A 19,719-nucleotide genomic window follows, 5' to 3' on the forward strand; every position below is an offset into this window, starting at 1 on the left:
GATTAATGATCAAATGAAGTTAGAAAAACATAAGGAGACTAAGTTAAGTGCCTAAACAAGGGTCACTTAAAATAAATCATACTACCTTTAAGAAAGATTTATACAACAGGAAATATTCAGTCTTTCTGGGATAGTGACTGTTTTAGATTTGGGAGGCTTACAAGAATAATAGTAATCCATTCATTTCACAAATATTTGGATATCTGAGATGTCATTATGAAAAGAAAAATTCCTCAGAGTTTCAAATAAAGATTTCTTAAATGTCTTTTAGTACAGTAGCTATTTTACTATTTGTTTCAAATTGAATAAGTGAGATTGTGTTAATACTTTCTAACATCACAAGTGAAGTTCAACAAAACTATAGCAAAACCATGAAAAGAAAAGCTTCCTTCTTTTATAGTCATCATCAGTGTAAATTCAACCTAATCAGTTCTCAGTGAAAATATTTCATATTGCTCGCCAGCCCAATCAAATTCATGTATCAAGCTGCCTCTTCAACTAAAATTATAGATATTATGATAGTTTATATAAAAGATATTATTATTCCTGGCTGCCATACATGATACTCAATAGTTAAAAAAACCCAAAAACCAAAGGATTATCTGTATTTTATTGTACCTGTCAGAAGAGCACATATTCATTATCATCACTATCACTGTTCATGAAATTCTACAAAGTCCCCTGAAAAGAATGATTTATATTATGCACTCTACTGAGATTACACTCCAAGGCTATCAGAGCAAAACACATAGCCAGAAGATCATGCTACACTATGTCACCAAACAGAAAAAAATAAAAGAATATATTCAATTTTGTGTTTTTTCATTTCTATCTTTCAACAGTCATCAGGATTTCTAGATTCGTAGGATTACCATATCATTTTTACTGAGACAAAAAAAAGAAAGAAATTTCACTCCCCAAAATGTTGTTATCCAATTATTTGACCCTTTAAATTCACTCTTTAATCCCTTTTTAAGGCTGAGGACTTTGACATTTTTAACCAACAGAACAAAAAATAAGTTCTTATATTTTTTATTCACTTGAAGCTACTTAAAACATCACTTTTTTTCTCCTTCCTAATTACTTGTTTAACCCCCTTGCCATTTATTCCTTCAAACTTTTATTGTTCCTTTCTCTCACCATCTCCTTCCACCGTGCAACACTGAAATAATGTGTCCAACAAATAGTTATTGCTGTACGAGACCCTCCCTTGGCATCTGAAAAACATGAGTAAGACCGAGCTGCTCTCAGTCTAGTGGGGAAGACAGACATGAAAATGACTAACAGTAACAGAAGGTGATGGAGCCACTTTCATGAGAGCACAGATAACAGAAGAATCAAGTCAGTGGGGAAGGGTAGTGATGTGTCAGTGCTATGCCCTGACAGAAAACTTTTATGTGAACCGGGCCAATCTCTGCTTCAGAGTCATTTCATCTACATCCATCCAATAAATATTTATTGAATAACTATGTGCCAAGCACCAAGCTAGTAATAGTAATGAAGAGACAGGGTCTCTACTCTCACCGCCTACAAAAAGCAACCAATAGTAATACATTAGTATTCAGCTATCCCAGATATTCACGTGCAATAAGAACCCTGGAAGAGAAGCATGAAGGCTGCGTGGAAGAATCAGTCACTGTTTTATGGAACGTAGTGTTAAAGATGAAACTGGATGGATGGATAGGGCTTTGCCAAGTGGAGATAAAGGAAAAAGATATTCTAGGCCAAGGCAGCAAGCGGCATGCTTGGAAAAGACAAAGAATGAATAGATTCTTTCTTAACATACTTAGGGAGCCATTAGAAGTTTTATATTGTGGGGGGATAATGGCTGATGAGGTTTAATGAGAAAGGCTGTGGCCAAATAATAAACAATGTTCCATGTCACACAAAGACATAAAGATTTTACTGAATAAGAATCATGATATTGTTCTTACTGTTAATTGCTAACAATTATTGAATCCTTACAACATACACACCTGGCAGTACTCTAAATGCTTTTATAATACATTTAGACTCACTTAACTTCTGGACCCTCTCAAGAAGGAAATACTTTTGCCCTCATTATACAAACAGGCAGAATAAGATAGAGAGAAGTTAAATAACATAACCAAGATCACTGAGCTAATGAGTGGTAGAACATGCGAGGCAATCTGGAGCCAGTGTTCATATATTACGGATGCATCCCCTCTAAGGTGATGGAGTGCTAATGGAGAAGGGAGGCAAGCTACGTGATCAAATATCTTTTTCTAAACATCTGTTTCTATACCTTTGAAATACTAAGAAAATAACTACTGAGCATTTACTACATACATTATTCTTCGAGCCACAGGAAGACAAAACTACACAACACGTCCCATGAATGCCTGCAATTCCCAGTATATTCAGACATAGATTGAGATAAAGAAACAGAAATAGAGAGACAGTCACAGTCAAGATCTGCTTATCTGATGCAGCAACCAATGGAGCCATGAACAGGTAGGCATACTTTAAGGGGTACTTTTGATGACTTGCTGGAGGCAGACTGTGGACTAGCTTGAGTGAGAAATTCCTGAAGGCCAGTCTTGAGGGGGCAGGGGGGGGTCCCACTCTTTCATGGTCTTTATTTCCAAGAACCCAACCAGGTTCTCATAGTGGAGAACGAAAAAAGATCCCCTCCTGGTGAGGGCAAGGGAAGAAGAGTAATCCTTGTGAAATATATCCAGAGCCTTCTCAATAACAAAGGCCTGACTCTCCAAGGTAAAAGACTTTACTAGAGCCTTTCAAAGAGCTGTGGCAAAAAGGCACTCTCTGACTTCGCCCTCCTCTAGCCTTCTTGTCTCATCTAAGGTGGTGAGGGGGGGTAGCTCTACAAGCAGAAAAACGTGTGAAGGTCATGGGACGGAGACACAGGCTGAATCAAAGACTGAGATTTAACTGAATGGTTATAGAACATTCCCCCTCCACCATACCTAACACCCCCACGACAGGGCTCCAGTATGATAATACTGAAGTATACCTGAAACAGCTTCAAGACACACAGTCTCTCTGAGAAAGAGTATTAAGGAAAGCCTAACACCAAGATGGAGATACAAACAAGGACACTAGAGAAATTTGAAGCTGCTAGCACCAATAGCTACAACAAACACTAAACAATGTTGAAATCCCAGCCAGATTAACATAAATCTTCATATTAGAGGCCTAATAATTTGAATTCCTATTACAAATTCAACATATCCAACATTCAACCAAAAAATTACAAGGCATGACCAAAGGAAAGAAAAACATAGTCCGAAAAGACAAAGCTAGCATGGGAATCATAATAAGATGTTGGAATATGAAACAGATGTTGGAATTGTCTGACAGGGAACTGAAAATACCTATGATTAATATGCTAAGGACTCTAATAGAAAAAGTAGACAACATTCAAGAACAGATGTGTAGGGCTTCCCTGGTGGCACAGTGGTTGAGAGTCCGCCTGCCGATGCAGTGGACACGGGTTCGTGCCCCGGTCCAGGAAGATCCCACATGCCGCGGAGCGGCTAGGCCCATGAGCCATGGCCGCTGAGCCTGCGCATCCAGAGCCTGTGCTCCGCAACATGAGAGGCCACAACAGTGAGAGGCCCGCGTACCGCAAAAAAAAAAAAAAAAAAAAAATAGAACAGATGTGTAATGTAAGCAGAGAGAAATTCTAAGAAAGAATTAAAAGGAAATGCTAGAAATCATAACAGACATGAAGAATGCATTTGATGGGATCAACAGAAGACTCAGCATGACCAAGGAAAGAATCAATGAGTTTGAAGATAGGTCAATATAAACTTCCCAAACTGAAATGTAATAAGAAAAATGAATGAAACATACAGAACATCCCAGAACTATAGGAAAATTTCAAAACATGTAACATGTGAGTAACTAGAATATCAGAAGGGGAAGAAAGACAAGAGGGCAGAAGAAATATTTAAAGTAATAATGGTGGAGAACTTTCCAAAATTAATGAAAGACACCAAACCATAGATTCAGAAAACTCAGAGAACACTAAGCCAGATAAATTCCAAAAATAATAAGCCTAGGCAGAGTATGTAAAAACTGTAGAAAACTAAAGGCAAAGAGAAAATCTTAAAGTCAGAGGGGAAAAAAAAAAAACACCTTACCAATGGAGCAACAAGGTTAAGAATTTCATTGGACTTCTAATCAGAAACCATCAAGCAAGAAGACAGTAGAGTAAAACACTGAAAATGTTGAGAGAAGAAAGAAACTACAAAACTAGAATTTTATATCCAGCAAAATTTTCCTTAGAAAGTGAAGTAGAAATAAAGACTTTTTGGACAAATAAAAACTGAGGGAATTCACATGATCATCTCAATTGATGCAGGAAAAGCATTTGACAAAATTCAATAACCTTTCATGATAAAAAAAACTCAAGAAACTAGTAATAGAAGGAAATTATGTCAACATAATAAAGGCCATATGTGAAAAACCTATAGCTAACATCATATTCAACAGTAAAAACCTGAAAACTTGTTCGATGGGTAATGAGTTTCAGTTTTACAAGATGAAAAGTTGTTTTGCAAGATCTGTTGCAAAACAATGTGCACATACTTAACACTACTGTATTATATACTTAGAAATGGTTATGATAGAAATTTTTGTTTTATTTTTTTACTACAATAAAAATAATAAGGTGGAAAAAAACAGAGAAGGAAGAAGCCTTTGGTAACAAATAGAAAACAGTTACAAACCTGGTTGATATTAATTCAAATATATCAATTATCACTCTAAATATGAATGGTCTAAATGTACCAATTAAAAAATAGAGATTGTCATAGTGAATAATGATAATAATAAAGGGCCCAACTATATGCTGTCTACAATAAATCTACTTTAAATATAAAGACGCTGATAGGTAAAGCAAAGGGACAGATATAGATAAACCAGGCTAACACTAATCAAAAGAAAGCTAGAGTATTAATTTCAGACAAAGAAGACTTCTGAGCTAGGAAAATTACTACAGTTTCTCCCACACTATTTGCTTACTTAATTTTTTCTAAGGAACACCTAGACGTGCTAATGTCTATGGAATACACTCGGGGAATGTATTTTGTACCTTCTGGGAATACTGCTTTAATAGAAACTATCAAAGCAATAATGGCAGTGGTAAAATCTTCTTGGTACCCTTAAACTTCACCATATTTGAAATTCCCCATCTTATAATCAAGTAAAACAATCCTTGTCATGTAGCATTACTATTTGAATCAGCTTTGTTATAATTAAAAGGTATCAAATTTAATAAGTGCCATGTATACACAGTTATTTATATAAATAGGTTGAGAACTGTTGAAGTGGTGAGGGGGAGAGGATGGAGGACCCCTCTTCCATACAAGTGGAAACAGAGTGGAGAAGATAATTACCACTTGTGGCAAATGCGCATCCTGGGTGGAAAGAGAAAAACAGACACCTTCAGGAAAACTACCTTTAGCCAAAGCAATAGATTTCAACTTAATCCTTTACCTCTACTGAGGTAATCTCCTTGAGATATGCAAAGATACCTTAAAATAAAATACTCCTGATCAGTAATTTTCTGCTTAAAGTGAGTAAATTTCTGATTCAAGCAGATGGAAATTCTGTTCTTCTTCTAGCTAGTGTTGTTTCATCCCCCCAAATGAGAAATAGAACAAACTTTACAGTGGATAATATCTTTCAGTTCCATTGCTCAGGGACAAAAATTTCCCAGACTGACCATTACATCTACCAATTACACTACCTATTTTTCCATTATATGGCATTATAATACATGGCATTATTTAATGGCCAGTGCCCATCTTAAACCCAGTGCCACATGGTTAATGTCAAAGGGACCAAAGGGTCATATTAAGTGTCAATCCTCCTGCATGTTACCATCTCTCACCTAAAGTACTGTTACTACAATGCACACTGAATTACAGTGTCAGCTCAAGAACGTACGCCATCCTGTCACTTTTGACAAAGAGCCTCAATTACACCTCAGAAATAAGAGTCCTGCAATTTTAAGTCTTTTAAAGGAATTATGCTTTTCACTGTGAGAAGAAATAAATACATTTATTAAATAAATTTGTAGGCCGGTATGTGCTCAGGTGTTCTGGCTTCAACTCACTATCTACCAGTTAAAAGTTAACCAGGTAAAGGTCAGCAGTCACTTCACTCAGGCATCTGACCTCGTGCTCCCCTTCAGTTTGGAATATCATAATGTTTCCTTCAAGACTTAAAATACAAGAGAAACTATACACCATAAAAGGTACACCATGTAAACCGTATTTAAATTAAAAATTCAACTTTCAACTTCACTATTACTATTTTCTTGTTACTTCACATATATAGATACCTAAATCCTTTTTTGAATTACCCATGTTAAAATTCTTCTTTAATTTAATGATATACATAGAAGTTGTCTTTTCACTTCAGAACTGCATTATAAGAAAATCTAAAAACTGAATAAAGATTTTCTTTAAAAATCAACTTTTACACATTTTGAAGTTAGGCGTTTATGCGCACAAGGCAACATATATCCATATTTGATCATAATTAACAAAAGGTTAAAGAGAAATTTAAGTACAGCTTTCAGAAAAACCGAGTATAATGCAAGAGGCTTTGGACACAGGTCTGAACCTCTGTGAACCACAGTTTCCTCATCTCTAGAGTAGGTACCTAGATCGTGGGATTATGTGAGAAATATTAGAATAGCATATTCACAATGTCTAGTTTACTGCATGATAAAGAGTACGAGCTAACTACAGGAAATACTGTGATTAACCTGATCACAGAAGCGGCAGGGTCAGGGGCCACCCTGTAGGTAATATTTAATTCTTTTTAGGTAGGAAAGCAAGAGATGAGGATTGATGTCAAGGGAGATAGGAAATGAATGAGAAATTCAGATGGTCCTAGAAGCTCAGGTCTCAGGGGAAAAAAAAAGTTGAACTCAGAATGAACTATTGTTTGGAAGAAGTATAATTTTAATAAAAAACTAAGGATAAAATCTACAAGTCTGCAGATGTCATGCTTCAGGCTGCTGAGGCCCAAGCGGCCTCATATGCAATGTAGATGAATATAAGGGGGAATGACCAACATGTCATGGGTTTGTAAACATGTTCATGGATGGGCTGATAAACCTATTTACGAGGCTGCAAAAATGAAAACTGTCACATCTTAGAACACACGTGGTTTCCTTTATATATATACCTCTGTGTGTGTGTGTATATCTGTGTGTATGAATATATGTATACACAACCAGAGGCTACAGGAAAAAATAGGCAACTTTTTTTTGTGAAGTGTTGATCCAACCCCTTGGGAGGAAAGATACTTGCTTTTGAAAACGTATGCGGTCAGTACCACTTTTTTCAAAGGTAAACAGGGGCTTAGACAAGGATGCTGTTTTAACAAGGAAAGATACTCAAAATGTCTTCTATTAAACAATGATCGAACTAGGAAAATATAAAACATAAATTACAAACAGAGTTTAGCTCACATTAAAATGTGTTCATGCTTGATTACATGACAGGAGAGTCAACATGATGTAGCAGAAAGGATAACAAGCTGGAAATCGTGACGCCAAGTCATTTCGTGTATCAATGGGCTCATGTAACAAATTAAAGGACTGCAAAGTGGGAGAATAATACCTACTAAGTGGTGTGGAATCCCATGCCTCTAATAAAAATTAAAAAGAAAACAACATTAAGGTACCTACATAATTGTCCTTTCTGAAACAAAAACTATTTCCACCAGTCTTAAGCATGGTAGCCCACCACTGAAGCAACTATAGATAGTTGTTATAATTTCCCCTAAAGAGAATACACTGAGGTCTTCTTGAGACCAAAGAAACGCCCTGCTGGTCTTTGTATCACCACTGTTTATTACAGAACATGACACAACGTTCAGGTTCAGAAAATGTATATTGAATTCAGGTTTTTATAAAGGATTGCTTTTTTAGAGTCCTGCAAGAAAGCCAAGCTATATTTAAGGGCATACGGCTTCTCCAATAACATGGGATAGCACAGTCCTGGGGGATTTTGAGGCCTGAGCCTGCTGGGCTATTTATTTATTTATTTATTTATTTTTGCTGGGCTATTTAAATTGCACTAAATGTTAACTACAGACCAAGTACAGAAACCAAACAAAATAACAATGAAGTTTAAGTTAGTTTCAAAGCAGCAGCATCCTATCTACCCCTAAGTAAAAAGCTAACATTTCTTTTCAAACATAGCATCATGATATGTAGATATAAAGCAGGTAGAATTATTCCACATGACCTTCAATGACTGAGAATTTGAGTATTTTGATTTTATTATTTCTGAGAATATTATTATTCTGAGAATATTATTTCTGAGCATAATGTTACTTCCGGCAAAAGAAAATATCTGTAACAATGACTTTTAGTAACTGACATAAAAAGCAGAATAAAACTCTGGAATACTTTGGAGATACTTGGATTCCTAGGTCACTCAGTGGCAACAAATAGTGTAATTACAAGATCGATTCTATAAAGATACCTCAATTAAAAAAAAAAGATTGATTCTGTATATCAAAATGCATAAAAAAGAACTATCAGATTCATTATGCTTCAGAGTAAAAATAATACAATGATAACGTCCAGAATGCTAAATCATTTAGTTTAGATGAGGCAATTTCATATAAAATGTTTAGCTGAGCACTATATTAAATTAAATTTTCTCCTATATGTTATCCAGTATTTCAGTAGCATGATATATGTGATATATGCCTTCTTTTTTCACGGAATAAATTTGCAACTTCAATGGTATATATCCGTAATAATCATTCAGTGAGAGTCACAGGAAAATTTTTTGTTCCCTGCTCCCTCCAATCTAAACATGACTGTGCAGTGATTATAATAAAACAAAGGAACCTAAATGTTAGTCAACGTGCAAAATGGGAAGAGCTTTGCTTTAAAGAGGAGCAAATGGAAAAATAATCTCAGCTCTAAATAGTAATGATTATGACAAAAGGCCCAAGGAAACACACAGCGCTGCGCTCCAGATAGACTACACTGACACCATTTTAGCCTGGGGTATGGAACTTTTCCATGGAACTTCAAGTACTTTCACAACTGGAGTTTTATGTAGCCCAATTAACTTTGGCTAGACACAGAAATCTGGCTCAGTATTTCCATACAGTAGCCAAAATAAAGGTTTGCTGTATCAAGAATTACTGTCAGAGTCTCCCATATCCTTCCTTCTCTTTTACTAACCTAAATCTGGAAAATATGCTAACAGCCAAGTTGCTTTTATTACAATTTAAGTCAATATTAATTTTACTGGCTCACAAAAACTGTAAAATACTTGGCTGAAATAAACTGAACAAAGACAAAAGGAAGGAGGACCAAAAAAAAAAAAAATCAAAGTAAGGATGTACACACAACTAGAGAACACACACGGGTTTAGAAACAACTATAAAACCATCTGAAACACCATAATAATGGAAATGTTATTCCTTCTTTTCTCTCTTAATGCATGCCCGATTTTAAATTCATGGCACTAGCCCTAGGTAACAAAGTTCAAACAAGGAATAAATCAATTTTAAAGACAGCTTGTATTTAGTATTTTAATTGGATATGACATTGGTATGAAAGTTCCATATATTCTAAAGAGATGTCACCCAGGCCCAACTATATGTAACCATGGAGGTTACCAGTGACCCTAAAGCAGAACTAACTATTCTCTAGGGTACCCTGGAACATTTGTGTTTGAGCTGTAATGTAGGACCCCAAAGTGCCAATAGACAAAAGTTAATGTTAAAAGTTAAAAGTTTTGCCAATAGCCAAAACTCTTAGTTAATGACCTATAACGCCTAATAATAAAAGTGCATTTACCCATTCAAACTAAACTAGCATTTAGAGGTAATGTCCAAAAATAAGTTATAAAAAATGGGGATGGGACTTCCCTGGTGGCACAGTGGTTAAGAATCTGCCTGCCAATACAGGGGACACAGGGTCAATCCCTGGCCTGCGAAGATCCCACATGCTGCGGAGCAACTAAGCCCGTGCGCCACAACTACCGAGCCTGCGCACCACAACTACTGAAGCCCACGTGCCTAGAGCCCGTGCTCTGCAACAAGAGAAGCCACCGCAATGAGAAGCCCATGCACTCAGTGAGAAGCCCACGCACTGCAATGAAGAGTAGCCCCAGCTCGCCACAACTAGAGAAAGCCTGCGTGCAGCAACAAAGACCCAACGCAGCCAAAAAATAAAAAATAAATTTAGTTAAAAAAAAATGGGGAGGCAGGAGCACTAACTTCCTTTTAGAATCTCTGATCAAGTATAAAAGGGGGGAAAAAGCTCCACACAAAATTATTTAATATAGAATGAAAATTAATGATGCTAATTCAGAAATCCTTGAGGACGTATCCAATTCTACTATTTAGTAGCTTATTTATTTTGGGGGACATTCCTTAAATCTCTGAAGCTCAGTTTCCTCATTTATAAAAAGAGGACAGTACTCGTTGTAAAGCTTCATGAAATAACATTTATCAATCACAGGCACTCAAGAGATGTACAATCCTCTTGTGACCACGTCCCCTTCCAGGGTCTTAGAAGATTACACTGTATCCACTCTACAATCATGCCACTCTCATTCATTTATTCAGTATATATCATTGGGAATTAGAGTGATGCCTAGCATGGATTAACAAATCTCAATACATGTGTTGACAAAATGAAGGGACTAATGAGGACATGAGAATCAGGCTAGGGAAACAGAAATATTCAAGTCAGGCACCCTGTATACCTTTCACTTATACAGTACTATATGTCAATTATATCTAAATAAAACTGGGGGGGGGAAATGACCTATGCCCAGCCCTTATGTAACTTAACAAGGGAAATGCAAAAGGAGGGTACAGGGATAGTTATCAAGATACTGAAAGCCATATGCTAAAGATATAAAAAGGTAAGTTAAGACTTAGTCCCTGTCCCATGTCCAGGGTAAAAAGACATAGATTTATGTCTGCCATTCAATCTAAAATGTGCTATTATAGAGATACTGAAACCAGTGCCATGGAAGCACAGAGAAAGGAAAAAAATAATTGCTTGAAAGACTCAGGCAAGACTTCACAGAGGAAATAAAATTTGAACAGGTAGAGAGAGGAAAGGGACATTTTTGCCAAAGAAATAAAAAAGGATTTGATCTATGGAATTTGTCAGAGCATTCTGGGAAATTCCAAATCTTTTTGAAGTTTTCTAAATACTATAAATACTACAAATTCTTAAAGAAAATTTTGTACAAAAATGCTTTGAGTGAATCATTCCACTGGCTATAATAAAAGCACCAATAATCAATTTTTTGTCTAATTTGTCTCAGAAAAATATAATTCTTTATATGAAGTCCTACTCTATAGTCTAAGTCTAATTTTGTTGCACGTCAGTTTTACATATTTTGCCTTTGGTCAGTTTTGATGGAACAGTAAAAACACAATCCCATTTCTATTCTTCTTCCCTTGAGAGTAATAGCCAATTCCATTTTATAATATTTTATATTTAAAGCGTTCAGAAGTCAAATGTGTGGCATTTTCTACCTTGCCAATTCCATGTTAAGTCAATGGCATATTATCAGGCCAAGAAACCCAAAATTAGACAAAAGCAATCCACTGGGATCAGAAATTTGCCAAATCTCATAATTCAAAAAGAGACTGTTAAGGATGGTTGTGGAGTTTTTGGCATTTTGAGTTTAAGCCATTCCATAATAGGATTTGTATTTCATCTAATCAGCAAGTCGGAAACTGTGAAAGTTCTCTTGATTGGGGGGGGGAGGGATTAAAATTTGATTGTAATACATGTCTTTCCTTCCCTTCCTTCCATATGTTTCAGTAAATTAAAACTGCTAAATCTTGTTTTTAAAAATACCTTCTGAAAAATAAAGCAGCCTGGAAAACCATATTTTTGGTACAGGAAACTTAAATAATTCAGGCGTGTAAAGAAGAAGGAAAAAATTTTAAAAGACACGTAGTTTCTACATCCAAACTAGTGTCACAATCTAGGTATATTCAGAATTAAGTACATTTAAGCATTCAGTTTTTTTTTTTTCCTAAATGATTTTTTTGGCGGGGAGGTAAATCAGGCATTTGAAACTTTTAGTTTCTTTGAAGGTGGCCATTTCTCAATCTAATCAAAAATGTTTCCATTTGAATTCTATAAGGACATCTCAAATACAGTAGTTGAGGCCCAAGTTATATATGAATTCCATTTTTATATGGAGCTGTGCGAATTATCAGCCTATCAGGTTTTCATAAGGTAAAATATTTTTTTTCTAACTGATTAAACTAGACATATCATGATCCTATAGACGGCCAAAACGGCAACTTATACCCTCCAATTCTAAGTAATGTTCTTTCCCTTTCTCTGTTCCTTCTTTTTGGGGGCCCCCATATTAATTTATTTCATAATTTCTTCTTTCATATATTTTTTCTTCATCTTTATGTTTAGGTATGAAAACATTTACTCACCTTTATTTTCTTATACTTCAAATGACAATTGTTTTGCCATCATTTTTTTTTTAACTTCTAAAAGTTCTTTCTTGTTTTTTCATTATTTATTTTTTATGGCATCCTGCACTTCACAAAATGCTATATTACCATCTCTAAGGATTTTTTTTTCTTTTGTTTCCTTCAGTTTCCTTTTGCTAATCATTTGTTTCAGTTCCAATCTTTTACATTTGAGGCTTTCCTAATATGACTGATGGTCCTTGGTTGCCCATTGTTATTTAAAAGTAATAAGAGCTGAATGAACTCCTTAGGCATAAGTACGCTTTCTGGACTGGAGTCACTTTTGTTTGTCTGGTTTGGGAGCTACTCATTTTCAGGGACCTCCAAAGGTAGGTATACGGAAATCTTTTCCCTACAGTGATTCAGTTTCTCCAGATAAGAATGCAACCATTTCTTGGGAGGGGAGGTGTGTGTATATGCGTTGCTGAGGGGGTATGAACTTTGTGTAGCTTGTGTTCTGTGGGTGCCAGGGGAGCGGTACTGACAATCTGAGTACTCCACTGGAAAACATTCAGTCAATCCTCTTTTCAGTCCCCTCTGCATTCCACCTTTGACTGGGCAAGCTGTTCCTGAGTCATGGAGCTCTCTCACCCAACTGCTCCACCACCGTGAGCATCCCTTCCCCACTTAGAGGTGAGTGCCTGCTGGCTAGCACTGTGCACATGGGGAGAAACCTGACTGCCGCATATGTAAGTTAGAACTGATTACCCTATTTTATACTCCTTAACTCACTCTCTTCTATGCCAGCTGCCGCCACGTCTTGAGTCTCTCCAGCTTTCTTCTCACTGTTATCCCGTTCCAAACTCCCTTTAGATGGTGGTTTACTCTGTTCTGACGAATCAGTTGTGATACCTCTTTCTACTTTCTGACTTCCAAAAATCAGCTTAAATTTCATCTCCCCTCCCATTCTGATTGTTCCTGTGAGGTTATTCCTTCTCAATAGTTTTATTGAGTAAAAGTTTACACCATTTCTTTGTTCCCCAGTCTTTTTGCTCCCCACTTAGTAACTCCTTCTAGATTTAACTGTGTTCTTTCAGAGGACACCTTCAGTAATGTCTTCAGCTAGAGATTTTACTGGACTGACTTTAGTTTCTTGGCCTAGGAATTCCCTGATCATTCAAGTAAAGTAAATTCGAAAACCCAAAGCCTGGTAAAGGGAGGATGATAGTGACAAATTCTCTGCAAAGATTTCAGATTCCATGCTGAGATAGACAAACTTTCATGCTGCCCTCTTGTATCAGTATGTGAACTTTTTCTACATTATCCTTTCACTGAGGATATGAACTTTCCTGCTTTATTTAGGCATCTAATTCTTGGCTTTCTGTTGGTCCAAGGTTTTGTCTCTTATTCCAACAAGAAGGAAAACAAACAATAAGCTCCTTCCCATGGGTTGTTGCAACTGGTAAACTACCCCAAATCAGCTGTAGGAACAGCCTACTGTTTACTGTGCCGGTGTTTAGTTACTGCTTCATTTCCATCCCCGGGAAATTCTCTTTCTACACCTTGAGCTCAGCCATGCATGAAGAGCATATCTGTTGTAGTTCATTAGGCATATCTAGATATTTTTTAGTGGGATGTTTTCTGGTTACTTAGTCTGCCTATATAATCTCTTTAGTAACATTTTAGTGGTATCTTAGAATGGATCCATAATACTTTTAAGTGTTTAGCTTATCATCTTCTGTGGGAAATAAAAACGTTATTATTTTAAAATAATTATAAGACACGCTTCTACGAATTCACTTAGCAATCACTTTCCTGACCGTTTGCTCTACGTTTTGCTAGTGCTCATTTATTTTTAGTAATATTGGAGAGAGATTAAGGGATATAACTAAAATAACACAGATAAGAGATTCATATTAGGATTGAGGCTAGTTGTACCATTTATTAGCTGGGTGAAAAGTTACTTAAATATTTTGAACAATCCCTGATTGTATAAAATAAAAACATTAACATTGCTTTGCGGCACATAAAATTACAGATTTTGTAAGTCACAAAGGTAGAATATCAACAATTTCTTATGCTTCGAATAATACCACTTTCACAGAAATGTGGCCAAGAGAGCTTGTCACATAGTGGGTGGCCAAACGATGGCTCCACTTCTCTTACAGAATGATTTCCAGTTAGTAGGAATTCTAGGTGACAGTGACGGACACACACGCAGTTATCTTATATAATGCTGGCTTTTTGGAAAGAATCAGACTTAATTCCACATTATAGCCAATCTGGGGTTAACACTGGCTTGGAGAACATAGTTGTTACACAAATATTGTTATTTTGACAAGTTCATTATATAATCACACATTTGGAGTTCTCCATTTATACATTTCAATTAAGTTACATCAAGGATACATATCATATTTTATCTATGGCAAACCCCATAGCCAAAGGAATGCATTTTTCTATATTTTTCTGTACAGAGTTCTAACTTAGTGTTATCATCATGAAATCCTAACAATCTGGGTTAACTGGCCAGGAACCAGTACCTCAAACCCTATCTGTCTCAGTCTGCATAGGCAGAACCAGTTTCTAAAGGGTGAGAAGGGGAGTTACTCACTGTTAGAGCAAGCAGTTTCCCATAGGTGAGATGAGCAGGGATGTGGTCGGTCTTGGATCTCAGTGATTCCATATACCAATGCTCTGCCTCAGGGAGCTTGCTTAGTCGCATGTATGCTTCACCTGGCAAGAGAATCATGAAAATCAGTATGAGGATACAGCTTTGCAAGAACATTTGCAACAGATCACATCATCCTGTTTATATTCCACACATTTTCAGATTCTGTGGCAAGTACTCTCATCCGTTACCTCATTTGATTCCCCAAAAGTCACCATCATGTCTATTTCACAGATGAGAAAACTTGTGTTTGGAGAAATTAAGTGAAATGCCTAAAAGTCAAAAATGCAGTACATGATAAAGGTTTGATTTTTTTTTTTAACTTAGAAACATCTAACTCCCAAGAATATGTGCTTTGTCATCGTTTCTTTTTTATTTTTAAGGTTGTGTCTTTCTTATGTACAATCATTTGTTCTTATTTATTCACATTCATTCATTCCTTCAGACACTCAAGTATTTACAGAATAACTACTAATTGGAGAGTATTATGCAGGACCCAGACAACAGAAGTTCAAGGTCCTACCCTCTAAGGTTGACACCCTTGTTGAGAAAAGTAAGATTAAATGAAGGAGTTAAAAATATTTGGGTTTAAGCATTGGTGCTAGATTTTAGTTTTTTTCAGAAATTATTTGCATTTTATATTTTAATGAGTAAATAAAATTTACCAGTTTCCTTTGGAAAATCCAGTGAATATATGACAGTTATTTAGCACGCCCATCACCATGTGCAAAGCTAGTCTAGGGCCTTTCAGCCATCAGCTGTTACTTTCAAATTACACAAACTTTGCCCACCAAATAGCATTTCACTAACAGCCAAGCAAGAGAAAAAAATTGGAAATAAAGCCAAAAGTGTATCAGTTGCCCGCTTATTATCATCCCCCTCTCCCTTCTATGCTCATAGTATGGAAGAATATACACCTGATGGTAAAAGTATATTTTAAGATGATTTGTGTATTTAAGTTAAATATTATAGTTATAATAAACACTGCAAATGTTGAAGCTACTTAATTTCTGAGACCAGGCAACAGACTGGTGACCTGCATTATTTTTCAAGCAGACTTTTATAGCTTAACTAATCATAATTATCATGGCTTTTTCCATTTAGAGGAATAATCAGAGGCTTTCCTAAATGTGTTACCCACACTGGTTGTATATCTTTGCTTCAAAGGAAGAGCTAGCTTCCTTTTATCTTAATCAAATTCTTTTTGCATTAGCACAGCGCTGTCAATAGAAATATGTCTGATGAATTGAATTGATTTGCATCTCCTGACCTTTTGAGTGCCCTTTGCTTGACCGGTTAGTAAAAATATTGGTGACAAATTATATGTAACATGCATAAAAATGTAGGTACCACTCACACACATCTATGTGTTTCTAGTTCTGAGAAAAGTCACTAAACTATATTATCATAAAAATGATAGCTCAAAAAATATTTTTTTCCTAAAGCTTAAAATGTGTTCGCATTTAAGAAGAATTTGGTTAGATTTAATCAAATGCTCAGGGTGAGATGCAAGAAATCCTGAAGCAAAGACCAAAAACTAGAATAAAATATACAAAATATTCATAGTTGTTAGAGTGGTAGGATTAGGCATGGATTTAAAAAATTTTTTACATGTTTCTGCGATAATTATATTTTTAAATTATAATATCTCCTAATAAGTGAAACAATGTCATAAATTTTCTTTTTGGCATGTTGAACTAATAAATATTTCCAAACAAAACAAATAGTAATTTTCCTTAGGGAGAGTGAACCACTTCTTCATACTAAAACGATACTAGATATGATTTATATAACAGAAAAGATGCACAATTGTAAAGCAATTAATGATAAACCAAATCCAACTATTTATCTCTAAAAGGGATTCTAAAGCCAGAAGAAAACACATACTAATTTCAGAGTTAGAGCTGAAAGATGGGTCTGCATTATAGGTTCTGTTTGGAATTGACCTGAAATTCTACTTTGGGTCTTCAAGTGCTCATAGATCACTTTTTAGAAGTTCTACAATCATTGCATTTAATATGGCTTCTACTTTTCATTTATTAAAAATTCAACTAACTTGTAGAATAGTAACAGGTAAGCTACCTCTACAGAAAGAGAGTGCAGGAGAACCCCAATTCCAGAGTGCTTTCGAGATTCATATCTTTATATTTAAGTGTCTGATTTTTAAAAAATCATTTCAGAAAGTGCACTATTTTTTTCCAAGTCAGAAATCTATCATGATTAAAACTCATTTTGAAATGAAATATTATTCATTTGCTAACTACTTAGGTTGAACTCTTTTGTTCAGTAAGAACTCACAAGTAACTTATTAAGTTGTAAAGCTTTTGAGGTGGGGAAATACCAAAGGACCACAAATAAGAAATATAATGCCATAATGCATCTTGGCAAGTATATGAAAAATGTAAATAACTAGCTTACTTAGGTACTATTCATTACAACTTAGAAAAACTTCATGTAACCATTCAGTGCATCTCAGTGATAACACTGACAATAACATTCATTGAATGTTTATTACAAAATAGGGTAGCAAGCTATAGGGAGCAAATGTCTGACTTACAGGCAGCCACTCCTCCCACTCTATACCTTTGGGCACACAGAATGTTTTCTCACTTAGCCCCACAAGGGGCCTTAACGCATCACCCTCATTCAGCCAGTACTAACTAACTTTTCAAATTAGGTTTATGAGATGAAACAGATTTTCAATCTCTACATTAGTTGCTTATGTATCTCATTTTTTAAATTACGGAACATCCTTAATTACCTGGATTTTACAGATAAGAAAATTGAAAAGCACAGTGGCTAAATCAAACACACAAAACCATAAATGTAGAACGTGGTAAAACTGCAATTCAAACCCAGGACGACCTGACCTCAGTGCATTGCTAACCTGTTGGTAGTGAACAGTCATAAACTTTCCAAGTCTCCAGCTCAGGTGAAAATTATATTCTGCCTCACTCACGGAAAATTGTTTTCTAGCTTATGACACACTGGCCATCAAGTTCATTTCACTTTGCCTTGGGCTTCTCTATTGAATTAAAGGAATAAGGAAGAGCAATAATAATCCATGGTTGACCTTTAAAAACGTTTCTGCTTCATACTTTATTCAATTATTAAGATGGAAATATGTAGCATATAAGATGTACTTTAGTCCTAAGGTTAACCTTAACACAAAACAGCCCATAAAAGTGGTAATAAAATCAAGATGCAAAACCTAAAATGCAAGAAAATGATCATGGATGAATTTAAATGTGTTTAAAATGCAACTCAATAAAGATTCAGGCAACAAACAATACAAGCCCAAGTACTTGCTATTTCCCTGGCACTGCCAAGGTAGGAGCCTCATATTTCTCATTTCTAATTCATACAAGGGGTTAGAACACTCATTTGTGAATGTGGAGGAAGGTACAGGAATAATAAGTCACTTGAACAGTTAACAATCCTATCTTAAAAGGTGTGAATGCCTCGAAAGCCCATACTTTTTGCCAATGCATCAAGCTACCTACTATATAAAGTTTATTACTTATTGAATACCTACTAAAGTATTATATATATTTTTTGGAGTATAGTTGCTTTACAGTGTTGTGTTAGTTTCTGCTGTACAATGAAGTGAATCAGCTATATGTATACATATATCCCCTCTCTCGGGCCTCCATCCCACTCCCCCCCCCCCATTATCTTTATACTTTTTACATTATTCCTACACTCTAATTAGTATTGGTCTCATCTTACAAACGAAGTGACTATGGGTTATTGAGCTTAACCAACTTGCTCAGTGTTCAAAAACAAGCAAATGACACGTTCAGGATTTAGATTGGATTCTCTCTTTTTCTTTCTACTATTCCACTCTGTCCAAATACTATAAAAATTAGAGAAGGGATAAAATAACTGCAAAAAATGCCATCAGTGGATTCAGTTAGGAGAGAATGGTATACATGTAATTCTTCAAGCTTGATTAAAATATTAAAATCATAAAAATTCCATTAAGGAAATGGCCACAGGAAAAGAAAGTTCAGTAAATTCAATAAGAAAGGGAATGAAGATACTTGATTGGGAAGGGGGTAGAGGGAGGAGGGTTAAGTCATCTTCTCTGGTACTATAATTCTTCTTAACTTACAATAATAGAAAAAAAATGTTTATACTACCCAGGAGGAAAGAAGCAATGATGACTATTTTTCTTTCTCACCCTACATACACACACACAAAAATGACATAATAGAGGTACTTTCGTAAGAATTCAAAGATCTGCAGTGTGATGATGTAGTGATCAGGTTCATCACCCAGATTTACTTCCAATTCATTCACAGACAAAAGGGATTTCGATGTCTCCAGGCTGGCTTCAGGCAGATATAAACCAGTTTCAGATGTAGAACAAATAATGTCACTCTTCCTCCCTAAAAAGCCCTGAATCTAAATAACCCAGGCAAAGACTAACTCCTTAAAGGAAAGAAAGCTGGATTATTGATGATGTAAGAGTCCAGATCTCACCAATTTTCATGTTTCAGGTTACTGGACAGCTCCAGCTACCAGATAAAGAATAGAGCATGTAGGGGTACATACTACCCCTATCTGCTAGTGTTACCTTTTGTTTCTCCTGCCCTTGCTCAAGAGAA

The 19,719-nt window shown here is 35.7% G+C and overlaps 1 protein-coding gene across 8 annotated transcripts in view; it reads right to left on the reverse strand.

The window, feature by feature from the left end:
* Nucleotides 1-19,719, reverse strand: part of TMTC2 (transmembrane O-mannosyltransferase targeting cadherins 2) — an 859,721-nt gene that overhangs the window by 564,028 nt on the left and 275,974 nt on the right. For all 8 annotated transcript variants that reach the window (XR_013830420.1, XR_013830421.1, XR_013830422.1 and 5 more), the window contains one exon: nt 15,053-15,174. Coding sequence is in view for 5 of the 8 variants with exons in the window: in XM_079936321.1 (XP_079792447.1) it covers nt 15,053-15,174 (122 nt within the window). In the remaining 3 variants the exon portion in view is untranslated. The remainder of the gene's footprint in view (nt 1-15,052; nt 15,175-19,719) is intronic.

Source organism: Stenella coeruleoalba (genome assembly GCF_951394435.1).
Source record: "Stenella coeruleoalba genome assembly, chromosome: 11".
In the NCBI taxonomy this organism is placed as follows: Eukaryota; Metazoa; Chordata; class Mammalia; order Artiodactyla; family Delphinidae; genus Stenella; species Stenella coeruleoalba.